The sequence below is a fragment of the Xenopus laevis genome, chromosome 9_10L, assembly GCF_017654675.1.
Source record: "Xenopus laevis strain J_2021 chromosome 9_10L, Xenopus_laevis_v10.1, whole genome shotgun sequence".
In the NCBI taxonomy this organism is placed as follows: domain Eukaryota; kingdom Metazoa; phylum Chordata; class Amphibia; order Anura; family Pipidae; genus Xenopus; species Xenopus laevis.
The window spans coordinates 132,133,943-132,152,612 of NC_054387.1; the positions used below are offsets into that span (position 1 = coordinate 132,133,943).

An 18,670-nucleotide genomic window follows, 5' to 3' on the forward strand; every position below is an offset into this window, starting at 1 on the left:
TATTGTTTTATTCAGGGGAACTTGCAGATTGATATTTAGCAGATTTTTCATAGTTGTAACGTTGTATCCGTTTTTTCCTTTGTTTCAGACCGAAGAGTTGACTTCTGCGAAGGATAGGCGTGGTTATAAAAATGTTAGCGCGCCAAATCTTTTTGTCCCTCTTTCTGTTTCCTAAATGTTGGGAGGTATGCTAATACTGTTCTAGAAATACGTATAACAAATAGTAATCCTATAAATATAATAGTGTAGCTTATATAAAACAGTAGACTTTATATCAGGCAACATGAAGGATCTGTAATCAGCATTAATTACTGTACAACGTGTGCACTTATTCTGCAGGTGTAACTGTCTGCTGTAGCTCACTGCAGGCTGTATGTGCTAGAGACAGAATTAAACTAGTTTGCAGTGACATATAAACAGTTTTTAATTAGTTTGTAAAACATTAGGCTACGGATTACTACCTGAAAGACAACAGGAACATTGTCTTAATCCTGCACATGGGAACTGGTGCATCATGTGAAAGTTCCTACCTTGGCTGTGCACATTAGTTCCCTCTGCAGGAGCAGAGCAGGAAATGTTCCTGGAAAATACAGTCTTACCGGACATAAATGTAAGTAAGCGCTGAACTTGTTTTATTACACAAATTGTATTAGGTGGGTGCTTAACTTTGTACCTCTTACACTCATACATTTTTAATCAAAAAGAATGTATGAATCATCTGGTTTGTACTTTTGCTGTTTTTTTTTTTTTTTTGCTGTAATTGTCCGGGGGTTGTTTGATTTAGAAAAAGGCGCGAAGATACGAAGAAGAATCAGGAAATCATTGCGTAACGGCTGCCAGGGAGAAGACAGAGAAGCAGCTGCCACTGAGTCTTCCTGAAGAACAACCACCAGGTGAAAACTTGTCTTGTTCTCTATGTTACTGTCAGCGTTGTGGTTTTAAGGGAATGTGCAATTAAATGACCACGTTCTTTCTAAAGAGAGAACACCTCAGGGCTGTTCCAGTGCTGCTCTTCCTTCTTATTCCCTTGTAGTTAGCGTTTTAGTTCCTGCAGTCGCTGACTAGTACATGAAGAAAAAAATAGGTACAAACAAAAAGACATAATTGTGTCTCATAATGTCTTATGATTTTGTTTCTCCCCATGCCCTTCAGCTCGTACTCACAGAATAAAGGTTTGTTACAGCACAAACATTGTATATTGAACATCCTTTCACTGATTTTTTTAGGTATATACATGCTTATGATGCCCCTTTTAACAACATTAAACAGCTTGTAAGCTCTACTGGAGTAAAGACTGATAAGAATGTGATAGAGACCTTAGATTGTAAGCTCTACTGGGGCACAGACTTATGGGAATGTGATAGGAACTATAGATTGTAAGCTCTACTGGGGCAGGGACTTATGGGAATGTGATAGGGACCTTAGATTGTAAACTCTACTGAGCAAAGACCAATGGGAATGTGATAGGGACCTTAGATTGTAAGCTCTACTGAGCAAAGACTGATGGGAATGTGATAGGGACCTTAGATTGTAAGCTCTACTGGGGCACAGACTTATGGGAATGTCATAGGAACTGTAGATTGTAAACTCTACTGGGGCAGGGATTTATGGGAATATGATAGGGACCTTAGATTGTAAACTCCACTGGGGTACAGACTGATGGGAATGTAACATGGTAAGTTAGGTTGAAAGAAAGACACACATCCATCAAGTTCAACCTTTTATGTCCATATACTGTATAACCAGTTGATCCAGAGGAAGGCGAAAAACCCAGTTTGAAGCCTCTCCAATTTGCCTTAGAGGGGGAAAAAATTCCTTCCTGACTCCAAAATGGCAATGGGACCAGTCCCTGGATCAACTTGTACTATGAACTATCTTCCATATCCCTGTATTCCCTCACTTGCTAAACACCATCCGACCCCTTCTTAAAGCTATCTAATGTATCGGCCAATAGGTCTGATTCAGGGAGAGAATGCCACATCATATTCCCCCTCAAGCACCTGTTCTGCAGCATGAACAACCCCAATGTGGCCAGTCTTTCCTCATAGCTAAGATTTTCCATACCTTTTACCAGCTTAGTTGCCCTTCTCTGTACCCTCTCTAATACAATAATGTCCTGTTTGAGTGATGGAGACCAAAACTGTACGGCATATTCTAGATGGGGCCTTACCAGTGCTCTATACAGTGGGACCCCCTCCTCCCGTGACTCTCTGCCCCTTTTAATACAGCTCAAGACCTTATTTGCCCTTGATGCTGCTGACTGGCATTGCTTGCTACAGACAAGTTTATCATCTACAAGGACTCCAAGCTCCGTCTCCATTATGGATTAGCCTAGTGCAGTCCCATTAAGGGTGTAAGTGGATATTTTTACATCCCAGGTGCAGGACTTTACATTTATCAACATTGAATCTCATTTGCCACTTAGCTGGCCAAATTGCCAGTTTGTCAAGATCCTGCTTTAAGGATGCAACGTGATAGGGACCTTAGATTGTAAACTCTACTGGGGCAATGACTAATGGGAATGATGTATAATCTCTGTAAAGCTCTACACAAAGATGCCATCTTCATATAAACAACTGACCATAAATAATTACACTTGATAAAGAGCTTGTCTCAAAGCATTTCTTTTGGATACAGTAGTTTTTCACATTACTGTATTGAGCTGTCTGCTATACTTTGTGCTATTTATGACTGTGATCGCAAGTTTTATTTGCATTACAAATTCATTCATGTATTGATCAACCCAGTAATCTGTACAAAGCCACAGAACAGGAGAATACATGTAGACATTCTAGTGTAGAGCGCTTTAGTAACAGCTGAAAGCAAAAAAAAAAGCAACAAACATCCTTTTCTGAATTTCCTGTGAGAGACCGTTATGAAGAAAGGGTGGCACCAAGCAGTTCTATAGAAGCACACATTACTGACTGGGGACCGTGATCATGATGCTTTAGAGCCTAATATGTCTAAACCACCTTAAAGAGGATATAAAACGGTGTAAACCTTGGTCTATCAGTCATCCGTTGGAGTACATTGCTGCTCTTTGTAGCTAAGTCTGCCTTGTATTCACATGACAGTTGCCCATTCATATGGGTCCCTGTTCCCTGACTTCACTAAAGGGTTGGAACTCTTTTTTAATGGATCCTTGTGCCCAAGCAAGACCCATAGACATCCACACTGATCAGTCGGTGGAAGGCCAAAAAGGAAGAGCCAATTAGAACTCAATAAAAAATGGACCTGCCACCCTGGGACAACAAGATATGCCAAGGTATGTAGGTTACAGGTGCAGGGACTTCTTAGAAAATGGATGGAAATCAGATAACAGGGGAAATCCCAGACTAGTAGGGGATATTACTGTATAGGTCCTTAAACCTTCAATAGAATAAAGAACATGGAGCCAGATTTGTGGAATTCTTATCAGAGGATTATTGAGCACATTAATGCAGCAGCTGGATCTAGTGAGCTTTTATATCAAGATGTATTCTGCAATATTTCTCTAAGAATACAACCCTGATGTTGTTGGACTACATTTCCCAGCAGGCCTCAACCTCCATTATATATTACATTATTCTGGGATTTGTAGTCCAGCAATAACTGCAATTGAACAATGAGCAATGAACAGCATTTCGATCACGTAAAAAAGTATTATCTTTTTAGTTATAGCATTTGTTTTTTGTCGTCTATTCATGAAACAGATAATATCTTGCTTGTTTGTATTCAGCCCTTTTTTTGTCAAAACAGACCCCCCTACCCTGAGCGATACAAATCTTGAATAAAAGATGGAGGAGACTAGAAAACTGGAGGACACATTGGAGACAGCTCTGATGAATCTGCCGAGTACCAGCTTTAAATCGTTCAAGAACAAGCTCATTGGATACAAAGAGATCACAGTGCAGGATTTAGAACCTGCAGGTCCAGAAGAAGTGGTTAAGAAAATAATCAGATACTACACAGTAAAGCGTGCACCAAAGTTATTTATAACATTGCTGGAGTCTATAAATGAGAGGCAGGCCGCTCTAGAACTGAAAACAGCCCTGAAGACAATAAAGACAAGTAAGTATAAAACTATCTGTAGACAATGAGGCCTCCTGCTCTCTGCATTCATTTTTTACTGAAAAAAAGATGTTTTGTAACATTTTTTGGGCTATTATAGTATATATAAGGCATCTTCATTGGGTTATTTAGGAATTGATATTTTATTTAAAGGAAAAGGAAAGTCTAAAATAGAATAAGGCTAGAAATGCTGTATTTTGTATACTAAATATAAACATGAACTTACTGCACCACAAGCCTAATCAAACAAATGATTTATGCTTTCAAAGTTGGCTACAGGGGGTCACCATCTTGTAACTTTGTTATACATCTTTGCCTGACCCTGACCCTGCACATGCTCAGTGTGGTCTGGGCTGCTTAGGGATCGTCATAAACAAAGCTGCTTGATTTCTGCATGGCTGGGAAGTAAGGCGGGGGCTCCCCCTGCTGTTCATAAGTATGATTGTTTCCCTGCAGAGCAGTTAGGGACCATCTGACAATTCCTATCCACAGCAGTAAATGAAGGGAGAATTTCACTGCATACAGTCAGGTTTCTTATAAAAACGGTACACATTTTTTAATTAAAGTATATTGGAGATAGGTTTCTTTTTCATTAAAGAAAGTAAAAATGGGATTTTATTTTTTTTGACTTTAAAAGACCCACTTTGTTTTAGAGATATAGCAACAGCACTAATGCCAAAGGCAAAACCAGAGTAAATGATCAGTAGATGATTCTAGTAGAGATGGTATTTTGGTACATGTTTAACACTCGGATTGATGGGATAAGAACATGGTCTGTTAAATCTGGACATGTCTATTGTGATATAGCCATTCATGCCATTTTAGACAATTGATTCACTTTTTGAATTAGTTCTTGTTCAACAATTGGCGGTGTTAACATGGAATGTTTCACTCAACAAAAGCCCCAATGTACAGGTCAAAAGTATATTCAAAGAGCATCTAGAAAGACAGCCTTATGCGTTTTGAGCAGATTTGGTACTTAATCATAGACTCTAAAAATCCCAGATGGGCATTTACTGATAAAGGATGTCTTTCTACATGTTCATTTTTCTACTTTTGAGTTTGACTTGTATGTTGGAGCTTTTGTTTATAGTACATGCCACAATGGTGTTCCACTTCCCCTGGCTGATGGTTTTGGGCATGGCACCTAAATCTAAAGTTTGTACTGGTGAGATTTTACTTACATAAACACTTTGGGGTTTTCCCTCCTGTTCAGTGTTAAAATGGAAGCCATAAGAAGCTGCCTTTTCCTTAGTGAATCATTTATGTTAAGTTCAGGATAGTTCAAATACTGATCGACATCAAATCGTGTATTTCTTCAACATTTCATGGCCTAAAGAAAGAAGCCTAATTCCTTTTAGGTTTTATTCCTCCTTTAAATGGCAGGTTTTGTCAGCATGAAGTCCTGACGTTCTCTAAACTAACCAACACTTTGCTCTATTTTCTTTCTCTTGGTTTGTGTTTTTAGCTACTGCTCCGAAAAAGAAAACCCCTGTGAAAGCACGTGAGTTGGGGTTTATGGGAAGTGATGTACATGGAAATATGTCAGCTAGATCTATAGTGAGATGAGAATTTGGGTGCTTGTTTAAATTTCTTATCCCAATGGGAGCACATTCACCACAGAAGTATCATATAAAACTTGTCAGACCCGAATGTGGCTTTCAATAAATCTGTGTCAGTGACCTATAAACTGCAACATAGATCTATCACTATAAATTGCACCAACCGATTTATTATCCACAATCCTTGGGATCTGAGGTTTTTTTTCTTTCTGTAATTTAGATCGACATACCGTAAGTCTGCTAAAAATCCTGTAAACAATAAATAAACCCAACAGCATTGTATTGCCTCCAATATGGAGTCATGTAGCTTAATTACCATCAAGGGCAAGTTGCTGGTTGCTGTTTGTTTGAAATTAGAATTATTTACTGAAAATGGGTTGTCCATAATTCTGAACTTTCAGGGGAATAGCTTTCTAGTTGTGTCTGTGCATGAAGCCCTTGTACTCCTAAACTAACCAGCACTTTGCCCTATTTTATTTCCCCTTTTCCCTGGACCCCTTCATGTCAGCTACAAAAAAGAAAACTCCTGGAGGCCAGAAGAAATCATGTGAGTTGGAGCATTATGGGAAATAATGTACATGTACAGCTAAATCTTGGTTGGGATGGGAAAATAAGAGAACAATGTGAAGAGCAAGTACTTAGCATAAATAAGGTACAGGTATGGGATCTGTTATCCAGAAACCCATTATCCCGAAAGCTCTGAATTACAGAAAGGCCGTCTCCCATTGACTCCATTTTATTCAAATAATCCAAATTTTTAAAAATGATTTCCTTTTTCTCTGTAATAATAATAAAAAAAATCTGGTCACCCTAATCAAGGGGTGGTTCTAGGGTGGAAGAAGGTGTTGGAGAAGGGACAGGGTACCACATTGACCACATCTGCCATTAATTGGCCCCTGCAAGACAGGCATTCCTGGTTAAACACTGTATATATCATGATTCTTCAAGAGATACTGTATCTTACATTCTACTGAAGGAAAATATCTAAATGTAGCCTGTTTAATATACACAGTTACAAGCAGTTCAGTTACCTTACTTACTGCTTTTACTCTAAAATACCAACACTTGATTCTTCTGCTAGTAATTCACACTGCAGACTTTCAATGGTTCTGTTAAACCTCTTGGCTGGTGCATAATGTTCAGTATATGAAATAGATCATTTGTAGCTTTATACTTTTTAGGTATTATTTCGGATTTAAATCCCAGGTTGTGCATGAAGCCCCGATGCTCTCTAAACTAACCAGCACTTTGCACTATTTTGTTTCTCATGTTCTTTGTTTCAGCCACTGCAGAGAAAAAGAAAACTCCTGTGAAAGCACGTGAGTCGGGGACTATGGGAAATTATGTACATGGAAATATGTCAACAAGATCTTGGGTGGGATGGGAATGTTAACTAATGTCCTGTGCTTTTGTCAGTTAGTAATTTCTGAACCATACAATTTCTTACAGTACATACATTTCCATAGTCATTAATAGCATCTCTTGGGCAAAGAGCAATGAGATCTGTAGAACTCCTCGTGGACTTAGGGGTGCTTTTTATTTCTTTTAAAAAAAAACTGCAGAAAAAATGCCCCTGACTGTAAATTTCAATAAATCTTGCTCTAAGTGTGAGGGACCGATTTATTGCACCATCATTTCCTTTCCTTTCATAATGGGAGGTTCCAGGGAAATAGTCTTTAAATAGAAACCTGGGATACCATACCATAAAACTAGTATCAGACATCCATGGGTGAACAGGGCTGAATTTCAAGATGATTCATCTCTAGGCCCCCAACTGCTTGCAACCGACTCCCTTCCCATTAACACAACCCCTCGCACCTGACCCCCTGTTCTCCACCAACCTGGGACTACCATCCCCACCTGTTCCTACCTGACAGTTTTCATTGTGCCCCTTTTCTCTCCAGAACATGACTTTTCTTCTGGTGGATATTGGCCTGAAGTCCTCAGGACCTCCTAACTGATCCTTTTATATAATGTTTTCCCTAACTGAATGGACACTAATTCCACTTTCTCCTAGTTGGAGCATAGGACTGCCCGTACAAAGGTCCTTCTTCTGGTGCACCTAGTGCTCGCTCTTAGAGCTCGATTTATCAAAATTTGAGTTTGCATTTTTTTTTCTCGAGACAAACCACAGTGGAAAAAAGAAAATGTGAATGTAGCCAGAAACATTCTGTTGCATTTTTGTCTTGCATAAGTTGTCATTTTGTCACTTTTTCTTTGCACACACAAATTTAGTTTTTTTAACTTCATAAATTAGTAAATAGGCTAATAGAGATATGACTATTGGCTCTGTTTGTCAGGTCTGGGTCTGACTCACCTCCTTCAGGTTCATGTATCCCTGCCAAGCCCTCCAGTCTGGACCCTGAGACCAATCAGTGCCAGTCTTTTTATACTTTCCAACCCAGTTGATCTTATAAACTACACCTTCCAATATTATATACATGACCTAAGTTACCCTATTGCCATCCAGTGGCCACTTTTCAATATTTAAGTCAAGACACACATGCAGTCACATTTTTACATCAACATGTACATTTTTCACCTCCTTATAATAAGATTTATTATCCATTATGCTCGGGACCTGGGGTTTCCTGGATATGGAATCTTTCTGTAATTTGGATCAGTTATCTCGTTCCTCCCAACTGTCCCTTTTTTCACAGACAGTCCCTATTTTGACAGCTCAACCCGCAGTCCTGGTTTCTTACTGAAATTTCCCAAGTTTCTCTTTGATCTCCTGCACTGATGCCACAAAAATATAAAATGTTTCTACAACTTAATTAAATAAGAAACTTTTTGGCAGAGAGCCCAGAAGACTCAGCGCCTGCACTTAGATACATTTGCAAATAATAAGATAAGCAGGTCTCTTGGGAGAACTGAGACTTACAGCTTAAAGGGCAATTCAATTTCATTAGCAAAACTGTTATAACACATAAAACCTGACCTTAAAATCCCCAGAAATGTGTTCAGACGTTCTATAAACTGCCAAATTTTGTAAAATGGATGTGGTATTTAGAGGAAGTGGCCACAAAATGTTCCTCTTTCTGGAAGTTGTTATGTGAAAAGCATTTAAACATGAAATAAACCCAGAAGGATTGTTTTGCCACCAATATGGATTCATACAGTTTAGTTGCCATAAAGTACAAGGTACTGTTTTATTGTTATAGAGTAAAAAAAAATAATTTTCATACCATAGAATGATTTGCTTAAAATGGATTTGTGGGAGATGTCCTTCCTCTAATGCAGACCTTTCTGTATATTGGGTCTCTGGTTGTGTCTGTGCATGAAGCTCCCACTTATCTCTAAACTAACCTGCACTTTGTTCTATTTTTTCAGCTACGAAAAAGAAAACCTCTGGAAGCCAAAAGAAAGCAGGTGAGTTGAGCGCGATGCAAACTAATATACATGGAAATATGCGGCTAGATCTTGGGTAGGATGAGAAAATAAGAGACGTGAATAAAACAAAGGGCAAGGGACAAGTATTTAGCACAAGTGAGGCATATACTCTAAATCCAAAGCAAATATCAGGGGTGTAGCTACAGAGGAAGCAGACCCTGTGGCTGCAGAAGTTCTAGGGATCCCATGAGGTCCTAATTCATCTACAATTTCAATAAATATTGGTAATACAGGTCAACCTCTAGACATTATGGGGGCCTGAAAAATATATGCTGTGGGTCCCCATAACATCTAGTTACACCACTGGTCCCAGTTAAGTAAGTCTAGTAAAAGTGATGAAAGAAATACTGTATGACACACTAGCCCAGAAGGCAACAAACATGTGCAAGATTAGCAACACTCAAAAGACCCTCTTACTAGCTCTCAAGATGGCAAGCCCCTGAAAACAATATAGGATAAATAAAAAAAAATTATTGTGTAGGCAATAATGTATACTATATGGTGCTGTATTGTCTTAAAAATAGCCCCTTTATTGGAGCTCCCTATAGATGTTCTCTGGTCCATGTCTGTGTTTCAAATGAGGGGTGGGCGTGTCCTAACGGTCCCTGCCAGAAGCACAGTAGGAGGGGGACAGCCAATCACAGCCCTGCAGTCACACAAGCACAGACAGGCTTCAGTTCCCTATCAGGTCCTGCTAGCTGCTGATTGGTTCCTGTCCTACAGTGCAGTGTAGTGCACAGCCTGGGAAAGGAGGCAGCAGCAAGTGGAACAAATGGGGGGACTAGTACGGTTTTTGCAGAAATATTCAATAAATCAGTCTGAAACACTACTTTTTCAAGTGCATTCCTTCTATATCAAAAAAAGTTTAATGCACTGTGCATTCCTTTTTTTTTTTTTTAACATAATATGCCTTGTTTAAAGGGATAGATTATTACTTTCATAGGGCTGATAAACCTTTTGGCTGGTGTATAATGTTCAGTATATCAAATATCAAATACAGCATTTGTAGCTTTATACAAGTTTTAGTTCTCCTTCAAATGCCAGGTTGTGTCTGTGCATGAAGCCCTGATGTTCTCTAAACTAACCAGCACTTTGCACTATTTTTGTTTCTCATGTTCTGTGTTTCAGCCACTGCTACAAAAAAGAAAACTCCTGTGAAAGCAAGTGAGTTGGGGACGATGGGAAATGATGTACAGGTATGGGATTCCTTACCCAGAAAGCTCTGAATTACAGAATGACTGTCTCCCATAGACTCCATTTTATCCAAAAAATCAGAATTTTTTAAAAAATGATTTCCTTTTTCTGTTTAATAATAAAACAGTAGCTTGGTTGATCCCAACTGAGATAAAATTAATCCTTATTGGAGGCAAACCCAGCTTATTGGGTTCATTTAATGTTTACGTGATTTTCTAGTAGACTTAAGGTATGAAGATCTGAATTACGGAAAGATCCATTATTTGGAAACTGCCAGGTCCTGAGCATTCTGGATAACAGGTCCCATACCTCTACATGGAAATATGTCAACCAGATCTTGGGTGGTATGAGAATATTAGCTAATTTCCTATGCTCTTGTCACTTAGTCATTTCTGAACCAATTTCTTGGCAAAAGGAGGGCATTTCATTATTCATTATTAGCATCTCCTAGGCCAAGAGCAATGAGATCTGTAGAACTCCTTATGGAGCAAGGGACATTTTTTCGAGATACTTTTTCCACCCTGAGTTATGTTCAGTATATATAAATAAATAAATACACCCTTAGCCATATTCTCTTTAGGTGTTAGTTCTTCTTTAAATACCAGGTTGTGTCTGTGAGTGAAGCTCTGGTGATCTCAACTAACCAGCGCTTTGCACTATTTTCTTTCTCTTGTTCTGTGCTTTTAGCTACTGCTGCCAAAAAGAAAACTCCAGCGAAATCACGTGAGTTGGGGACTATGGGAAATAATGCTCAGTGGAGGAGGAAATGGTTACACAGTAGTGATGGGCGCATCTGACCTGTTTCGCTTCGCCCAAAATAAGCGAAATGGGTGAAAATTTGCCAAAATGCATTGAAGTCTATAGGCGACAACATTTTTTTTTTGCAACAAATTTTTTTCACCCTTTAAAGTCAATAGGCGTCGATTTTGCATTGAAAATTGGCAAAACATTTTGCTCATCACTATTACACAGTCATTGATGGTATTGCTTAGGCCAATAGATTAAAGGTTAGACCCTGATGCCTATCATTAACATATTTGCTACACCAAAAAGATTAAAAACACTTTTGTGGGGCCTGAAACCTTCCCTGGTTGAGAAGCGGATCCCTAAGGTGAGAGGGGAAAACATCAAATTCACCTGAATAAACAGCATTGGTAACCGTATTCTTTTTTAGGTTGTAGTTCCCCTTTAATAGCCACGTTATATCTGTGCATGAAGCCATTTGACTCTCTAAACCAGTGATCCCCAACCAGTAACTCATGAGCAACATGTTGCTCCCCAACCCCTTGGATGTTGCTCTCAGTGGCCTCAAAGCAGGTGCTTATTTTTGAATTCCTGACTTGAAGGCAAATTTTTGTTGTATAAAAAACAGATGTCCTGCCAAACAGAGTCTCCTATAGTCTGCCAGTCCATATAGGGGCTGCCAAATAGCCAATCACAGCCCTTATTTGGCACCCCATGGACTTTTTCATGTTTGTGTTGCTCTACAACTATTTTTTACATTGCAATCTGGCTCACGAGTAAAAAAAAGGTTGGGGACCCCTGCTCTAAACTAACCAGCACTTTGCACTATTTTATTTGTCTTGTTTCTGTATTTCAGCTGCTGCTGCGAATAAGAAAACTCCAGTGAAAGCAAGTGAGTTGGGGAATATGGGAAATAATGTCATCAATCAGCACTTTTTGATATATAAAATGTCTCAGTGGAGGTGAAACCTTTCCATCGCCATTAGGAGTATTCCTCTTAGGCCAATAGACATGTGTCAAACTGCAAAAAAAGAATTTGAGTGTTAGTTACATATAACGGTTACTGGTCTCACGACCCCGGGTTACTTACTATTAAACACAGCACAAACCTCAGGAGAAACCATTTGTCAATGTAATTACTCACAGTTAGAAAGGGTTCATAGCTGAATCTGATACAGACACTTATTGCAGTCAGTAGTGATGAGCAAATTTCTCCTGTTTCGCCGAAAATATTGTGAATTTCCCGAAAAATTAGCAAAATTCGCAAAACGGCAAAAAATTAGTTGGAAAATTGGAAAGTTTCACGGCAAAATTCAGACATTTTCACCGAAAAATCTTGAAATTTGGACATTTTCAGGAAAAATCAGGAAAATCGGAAATTGACGACTGCGTTCAAGCTGACGCTGGCGTTAAAGTCAATGGGCGTCCAAAAAAATTTTCACGTCAGTGAATTTTCATTGGAGATTCTCAAATTTATTTTGAAACGTGGAAATTTGCTGCAAATTCGTGCCAGGCGAATATATTCACCCATCACTAGCAGTCAATTATTATTATTTATAAGAAACCACATGCACATTTGCAGGAGTTTGGTTTCATAGGAATCCCTGCACCAAATCAAATGGTAAACGTATTGTATTAACAGACACGTTGTCAAAATAACACAATTTAGTTTAAGTGTCTCGGTGTCACATATAAGTACCTACCTTATGTCCCAATCGATGTGTTATTAGCCGCTGACTCCATTCATAATACTTAACTCCCCCGTATGGGCAAATTCCGCCGCCTCATCCAGACCCCATTTCCACGTTGGGTGTGTATTGAGCCAATCACTTGCCAGGCTCCTGCCCATTCAGATTGCTGAATCTGACCTCTTGCCGCAATATGAAGTGCAACTCTGAACTGCACAACTGGGGCCCTTTACCTGTCTTTTCACTTTTCTTGACAAATGTTCAGTCACCTTGACGTGACATAATGTTATTTATAAAGCACCACCATATTCTGTTACACTGTTCATGGGTGTATACATCAAACATACAGATTACATCTAAATATTGACTGATGGCAAAAAGGACCCTGCTCAACAGAGCTTGCTATCTATAAGGCACTAAAAACAACACTCAGTTATAGACTCATTTGTACTTACTGAGCTGCTAGAGACTTCAAATGGGGAACAAAACAGAGAAAAACAAAAGTGTGAGAACTACAAGTCTGGCGCAAGAGGTAACGTTCAGTAAAATCCGCAAGTTAGTGAATTAGCGTAGTTACGTCCCTTCGCCAGAGCGCTACTTCGCCTGGCATTAGGGTACGAAGTAGCGCTAGAGTTTGTCTACTTTGCTAGCGATTTTACGCCAGCACCTGTTAGTAAATCGGTGAAGTGGCAAAATTACGTTACGCTGTCGAATTTTCGATAGCATAAGCTACTTCGCCCTTTAGTGAATTTGCCCCTTACTTGCACCTGGACGTGCATATTACATGTGTGCCCAGACTTAAAGCAGATCTTAGTAGGAGTGAGAAAACATATAAACAGCGCTGGCGTCTCGTTTTTGACGCCGGCGCCCGTTTTTGACGCCGGCGCCCGTTTTTGACGCTGGCACCCGTTTTTTTTCGCGCCCGTTTCGCGAATTTATTCGCTGGCGGCGAATCGAGCAATTTGCACCGGGCGAATAAATTCGCCCATCACTACTGCTAAACTTCTGGGCTGCTGTATTACCTTCAGTATATAAAGAATATATAGAATATATGGAATTCATAGCTTTTTTGGGGAATGTACTATTGGTTGTTCACACAAAAATCGCTCTCAATTTCGAATAATTGTTTGCAAAGTGAACGATTTTGCCTTTTCCCCTCACGTGACAGTTGTTTAGTGATTGGGAGTTCTATAGTTTAGGTTTTAGTTCTCCTCTAAATGCCAGGTTGGGTCTGTGCATGAAGCCCTGATACTCTCTAAACTAACCAGCACTTTACACTATTTGCTTTTTCTTGTTCTGTGTTTCAGTTACTGCCGCAAAAAAGAAAACCCCTGTGAAAACATGTGAGTTGGGGACTATGGGAAATAACGTACATGGAAATATGTGGGTGGGGTGAGAAAATAAGAGAGATGCCAAAAACAATGTGAAGATCAAAGGCCAAGTACTAAGTACAAATAAGACACATAATTTAAATCCCCAACAAAGTTAGACCATGTTGTGTAGCATTTTCAAATCTGCTGCACAAAAAAAATCCAAAGGCATAGGGAAGCCTGAATCTTCCTTGGGTAAGTGGAACCCCAAGATAAGACGGGAAGAGTACTAAATCCAACTAAATGAACATAGAACATCCATACCTGGACCCATTATAATAATAAGGGACCCAGTAAAGAATGGGGGTGGGGCTTGGGCAGATTGAAAGGAGGAACTGGGGTGGGTCAGGGGTGGAGCTGGTTTGCAATTTGTGCCAAATTTAACAATGGAATCAGGATTAAGTTGCATCTCTTGCAATGTTTGTAGGATGATTGTACTGAAATGCTTTATAAGAAATTGAATTGTGGGCAAAAACCTCTATGAACTGTTCTGATATTTAGAATTTTGCCCACAGTGCCAGTGTATTAAATGAACTCTGCATCATTTTGAGATTAACATTAATTTCTTCAATATAAAATTTCGTATCACAAAACGCATTCTGTGAATATATAAATGAATTCTTCAAAATTAGCTTTGGCACAAAAAAAATGACTACTACAATGACTACTACAATAAATGACTACTACAATTTTGCATTGACAAAGTTCATTTAAAAAATTTATTTTTTGTGGACAAGTTTTATATTGAGTTCATGAAATGACCAGCTATATGAAGGCACTGGGTTCCCTCAGCAGGCTGGTCAATAGTCTACCAGACTTGAGGCCAAAAATCACAGCGGAGATGACCCAATCCATAAAAATGCTCATGTTATTGCCATTATTTGATGTATTGTCCACAACTGCAGGAAAAAACTTGCTGCTCTTGGTTACAATGACGATGGAATTATGGGGAAAATTCTGTGGTAAAAAAAACAAGGCAATATGGTCCAAAATTGCATTTTTAGTCTTGAAACAGATATAAGTGGAGATAAAAATTTAAAATGAGAGAAATAAAAAGAAGGAGGGGAACTGAATTGAGAAGATAGGGAAGGATCAGAAAAAAAGAAGTATAAAAGACAGATGGGTAGAGAATATGTTCTGCATGTGAATACATTCCTTTTGCATATGGGTTTCCTTACAGAATAATAAAAAGTACAAGAAACAAACTCTCTGGGTGTGATGAACCAGAGGCAATCAATCAGAGCCCCCATCAACAATCATGGTGTCCATAAAAACTATTCAACAGGGCCCTCCCCAATGGACTCAAAGTTATAAGTCCACCACCTGTCTGACTAGTGGGTAATGGTGGGTAAAGCCAAGTAGAATGGGGCAATAATGAAGAAAAATTAACACCTGCCCGTGACCCAATCCACCTCACGGCCTTCTCTATTATTCCTAGAACACTTCAACATTCGGCCCAGACACTCCCCTTTATGCCACATTCCCACCCCTCTTTGGAGCCCATGAAACCCTAAATAGGTTGCCGCTATCACCCCCAATGGTAGCCTTGCAACAAACAGACACCCAGTGCAGTGCATAGAAGAAATCTGAAACTGTTTGAAATAGGAAAATGCCGTTGAATCCTTGTAGTTACTTTGCATTTTTTCTTTTCTTTTCTTTAGAAAACCGTACCCATGTACTATAAGCCCATCCAGGACATTTAATATACACTGCTGAAGAAATATGAATCTAAACTTATATAAGTGAATAGCATTTGCAAATATTTAAAAAATTGTTAAGTATTTTTTATCTTATTTTCCGCAATTCTGTTACAGCGTTTGGTGGTAATTTGGGTTCTAACCATTAAATCTAAGACTCTCTTTATCCACATACCCATCAACTATGGTCGGCATCGTCCGTGGTTTACAGATAATGTGCAAATCTTTGGCTTTGTGTTTAATGACGTTTAACTCAATATGTCAAATAAAGTGGCCGACCTTTACCCACAAAAAGAAAATGTTTGTGCAATCACATCCCCCTCCCTCCCAGTCCACTGATGAGATGTCCTGACGAAGGGCGGTAACCCTTGTTTTAATCCCATGTCAGTCTAATGTAGAGACTAAAGGTGCCCATACATGGAGAGATCCGCTAGTTTGGCGATGTCGCCAAACGAGCGGATCTCCCTCCGATATGCCCACCTTGAGGTGGGCAATATCGGCTGATCCGATCGTGGGCCTTAGGGCCCAACGATCGGATCCTAACGATGCCCAAACGGGCGGTCGGATCGCGGGACCGCATCAACGAATAGATGCGGCCGCGATCCGACGGGATTTTCTGTCCCATCCGATCGAGATCTGCCCGACTTTCGGCCAGATCTCGATCGGTGAAGCCTGTCGTGGGGCCCCATACACGGGCCAATAAGCTGCCGACACGGTCTGTCGGCAGCTTTTATCAGCCCGTGTATGGCCACCTTAAGGGGGTTATTTATCAAATCCAAATTTTTCTGAGTATTTTAGACCAAACTAGAATCCACGATGTGACCTTATTAATTATTTAATTGGATCGAGGAAAAACTTGATATAATTGAGCGAAAATCTGAATTGTATGTTTTTTCAGATTTTTTTCATGAATAGGTCGATTTTTTGGGGCTTTTTCCCAAAAAGTCGGAAAAAAGTCTGAAAAGCCCAAAACAGTCAGATTTTCGGACTAATTCCAGTACATATCACAGAAACTTCAAAATAGGATAGGGACCTCTCCCATTGACTTATATATAACCATGGCAAGTCTGAGATGACGGATTTTTGGATTCAGACTTTTCGCAGCCTCAGGATATAATAAATCTGAAAAATTCGATTTTTTTTTTCCCCCTGCTAAAAATTCAGATTTTGTTGTAAAAAAAATGGGAATTCGAGTTTTTGAGATTCAGACTTTGATAAATAACCCCTATGTGTTTGCTGCAGACGTCCTGAAGATGCTGAATAGAAAGCAGAACTATATACAGTACAATTGAAGAAATCTGTTGCTCCTGGTGGTAGGGAGCCATTCAAAGGTATTTTCAGGCATTTCTGGCTAAATTACAAAGAATGTTTTTGTTATCCTAAATAAAAAGTAAATAATTTTTTAAGTTTAACACAGTGGGGGTCATTTATAAACCACTGGGCAAATGTGCTCCTGGGCAGTAACCCATGGCGGCCAATCAGATGATTGCTTTCAGTGTTCAACCTGCTAATCACTGGTTGGTTGCTATGGGTTACTGCCCAAGAGCAAATCTGCCCATTGTTTATAAATAAGCCACAGCATCTTTGTGGGAATATGACATTTGATGCCCTAAAATTGTTGTTGCACTACAATTTAGGAGAAAAAACATCCTTAGGGATCATGTGCTAATTATTTGCAAATAATTACCAAAATGGCTAAAAAATTCATTAAAGTTTTTTCAAATGAAAATTTTTGCAATACATTGGGCATATAAGGGCTTTTTTTTTTGGTGGCTAAACACGGCAACATATTTTGCTCACCCCTCAGTGCTTATTTCTAGTGATGGGACGAATTTGACCTGTTTTGCTCTGTCAAAAATTGGCGAAACAGCAAAAAATTTGGCAATTTGGTCATTGGGCGTTTTTTTTTTGCACAACATTTTTCAAACCATGCAACATTTTTTTTTGCAGTAAAAAGCAGCAAAATATTTCATACCTACTATCAGATCCCCACAGCAGTAATTTCAATTGAATTTGATAAAATTGGATGTTATCTTTTGTTTATGCATCTACATACGATAGTCAATGTATTTCCAACACCATTCGTTTTTTTCCCCTTTTGGTTTCACTTTGCCAAGTTATCCAGCTCCAACTAGGCTTCTCCTGGTTATTCCCAGGCTGCTTTGCAACTTCCTGCTGACCTGAGATTGGTGTTCAATAGGTTGCTAATAAACTACAGATAATAAACAGCGATGGGCAAATAAATTCTGCAGGCGCTAATTCACAACCAATTTCCATGTTTTGCTGCCGGCAAATAAATTAGCGGTACTGCCACGAAACTTCGCAAAAATATGATGGCGTCAAATCATTTTGGACAAGCACTGGAAAAAGTCGCTTGCATCAAAACCGTCGCTCGTCAACACTATTCGGATGCCCATTTACTTTAACGACAGCATCAAAATTGATGCGAATTGACACGGGCATCAAATTGATGCGGGCAAAAAAATTCAGGAAATTGTTGAATTTTTCAGCAAATCAAAACAGGAGAAATTCGCCCAATACTAATAATAAACATTTCATCTCCCATAGGAAGACACAGGCTCAGTTCCTACTCCTCTACAAGGCACAATTGCGCTGCAGGTAGGGGAGGTATGTGTGGGGTTCTGGTACAGCGTTGGACTGGAGGCCCAGAGGCCCACCAGGGCTTCCGCCACTGGCCCCTCACCTCCAAATGTGGGACACCCTACCTCTGTGCCCCCCCCTAGAAGGCCTGCGCCCCAGCCATGACCCCCCTCGAGGCCCTCAAGCTTACATGTGCTGTTGTTGTGGCAGCAATCGGGGATCAGTGTGGGCTGTAGGAGGATGCTGGTCTGCAGGGCCGCCGACAGGGGGGACAAGTGTCCTGAGCCTGGGGCTGAAGGGGGGCCCAGCAGTGCTGCACTTTTCGAAGAGCCAGGCCCCCCTTGACCGCTCCACAGCCGTGCCTCTGCTTG

The 18,670-nt window shown here is 39.8% G+C and overlaps 1 protein-coding gene across 6 annotated transcripts; it reads left to right on the forward strand.

Moving 5' to 3' along the window:
- Positions 1 to 526: 526 nt before the first annotated feature.
- LOC108703892 (histone H1-like) lies at positions 527 to 16,118 on the forward strand. Of its 6 annotated transcripts, none has more exons than XM_041576928.1 (12): positions 527 to 610; positions 785 to 893; positions 3,719 to 4,050; positions 5,519 to 5,554; positions 6,121 to 6,159; positions 6,896 to 6,931; positions 8,946 to 8,984; positions 10,134 to 10,169; positions 10,887 to 10,922; positions 11,800 to 11,835; positions 13,939 to 13,974; positions 15,663 to 16,118. In XM_041576928.1, coding segments are annotated over exons 3-12 (570 nt in total). In that variant the 5' UTR covers positions 527 to 610; positions 785 to 893; positions 3,719 to 3,776; the 3' UTR covers positions 15,665 to 16,118. The 6 variants fall into 6 exon arrangements, with proteins under 6 accessions (XP_041432862.1, XP_041432861.1, XP_041432865.1 ...); XM_041576927.1 differs by having other exon boundaries at positions 3,739 to 4,050; XM_041576931.1 differs by lacking the exon at positions 6,896 to 6,931 and having other exon boundaries at positions 3,739 to 4,050.
- The last annotated feature ends 2,552 nt before the right edge of the window (positions 16,119 to 18,670 follow it).

Bases quoted from the DNA above. Each gene is read 5' to 3' on its own strand.
- LOC108703892 (XM_041576928.1), top strand. From the start codon at position 3,777: ATGGAGGAGACTAGAAAACTGGAGGACACATTGGAGACAGCTCTGATG. The intron at 4,051-5,518 runs GTAAGTATAAAA...TTGTGTTTTTAG, and splicing joins CCTGAAGACAATAAAGACAA to CTACTGCTCCGAAAAAGAAA. The intron at 6,160-6,895 runs GTGAGTTGGAGC...TCTTTGTTTCAG, and splicing joins TGGAGGCCAGAAGAAATCAT to CCACTGCAGAGAAAAAGAAA.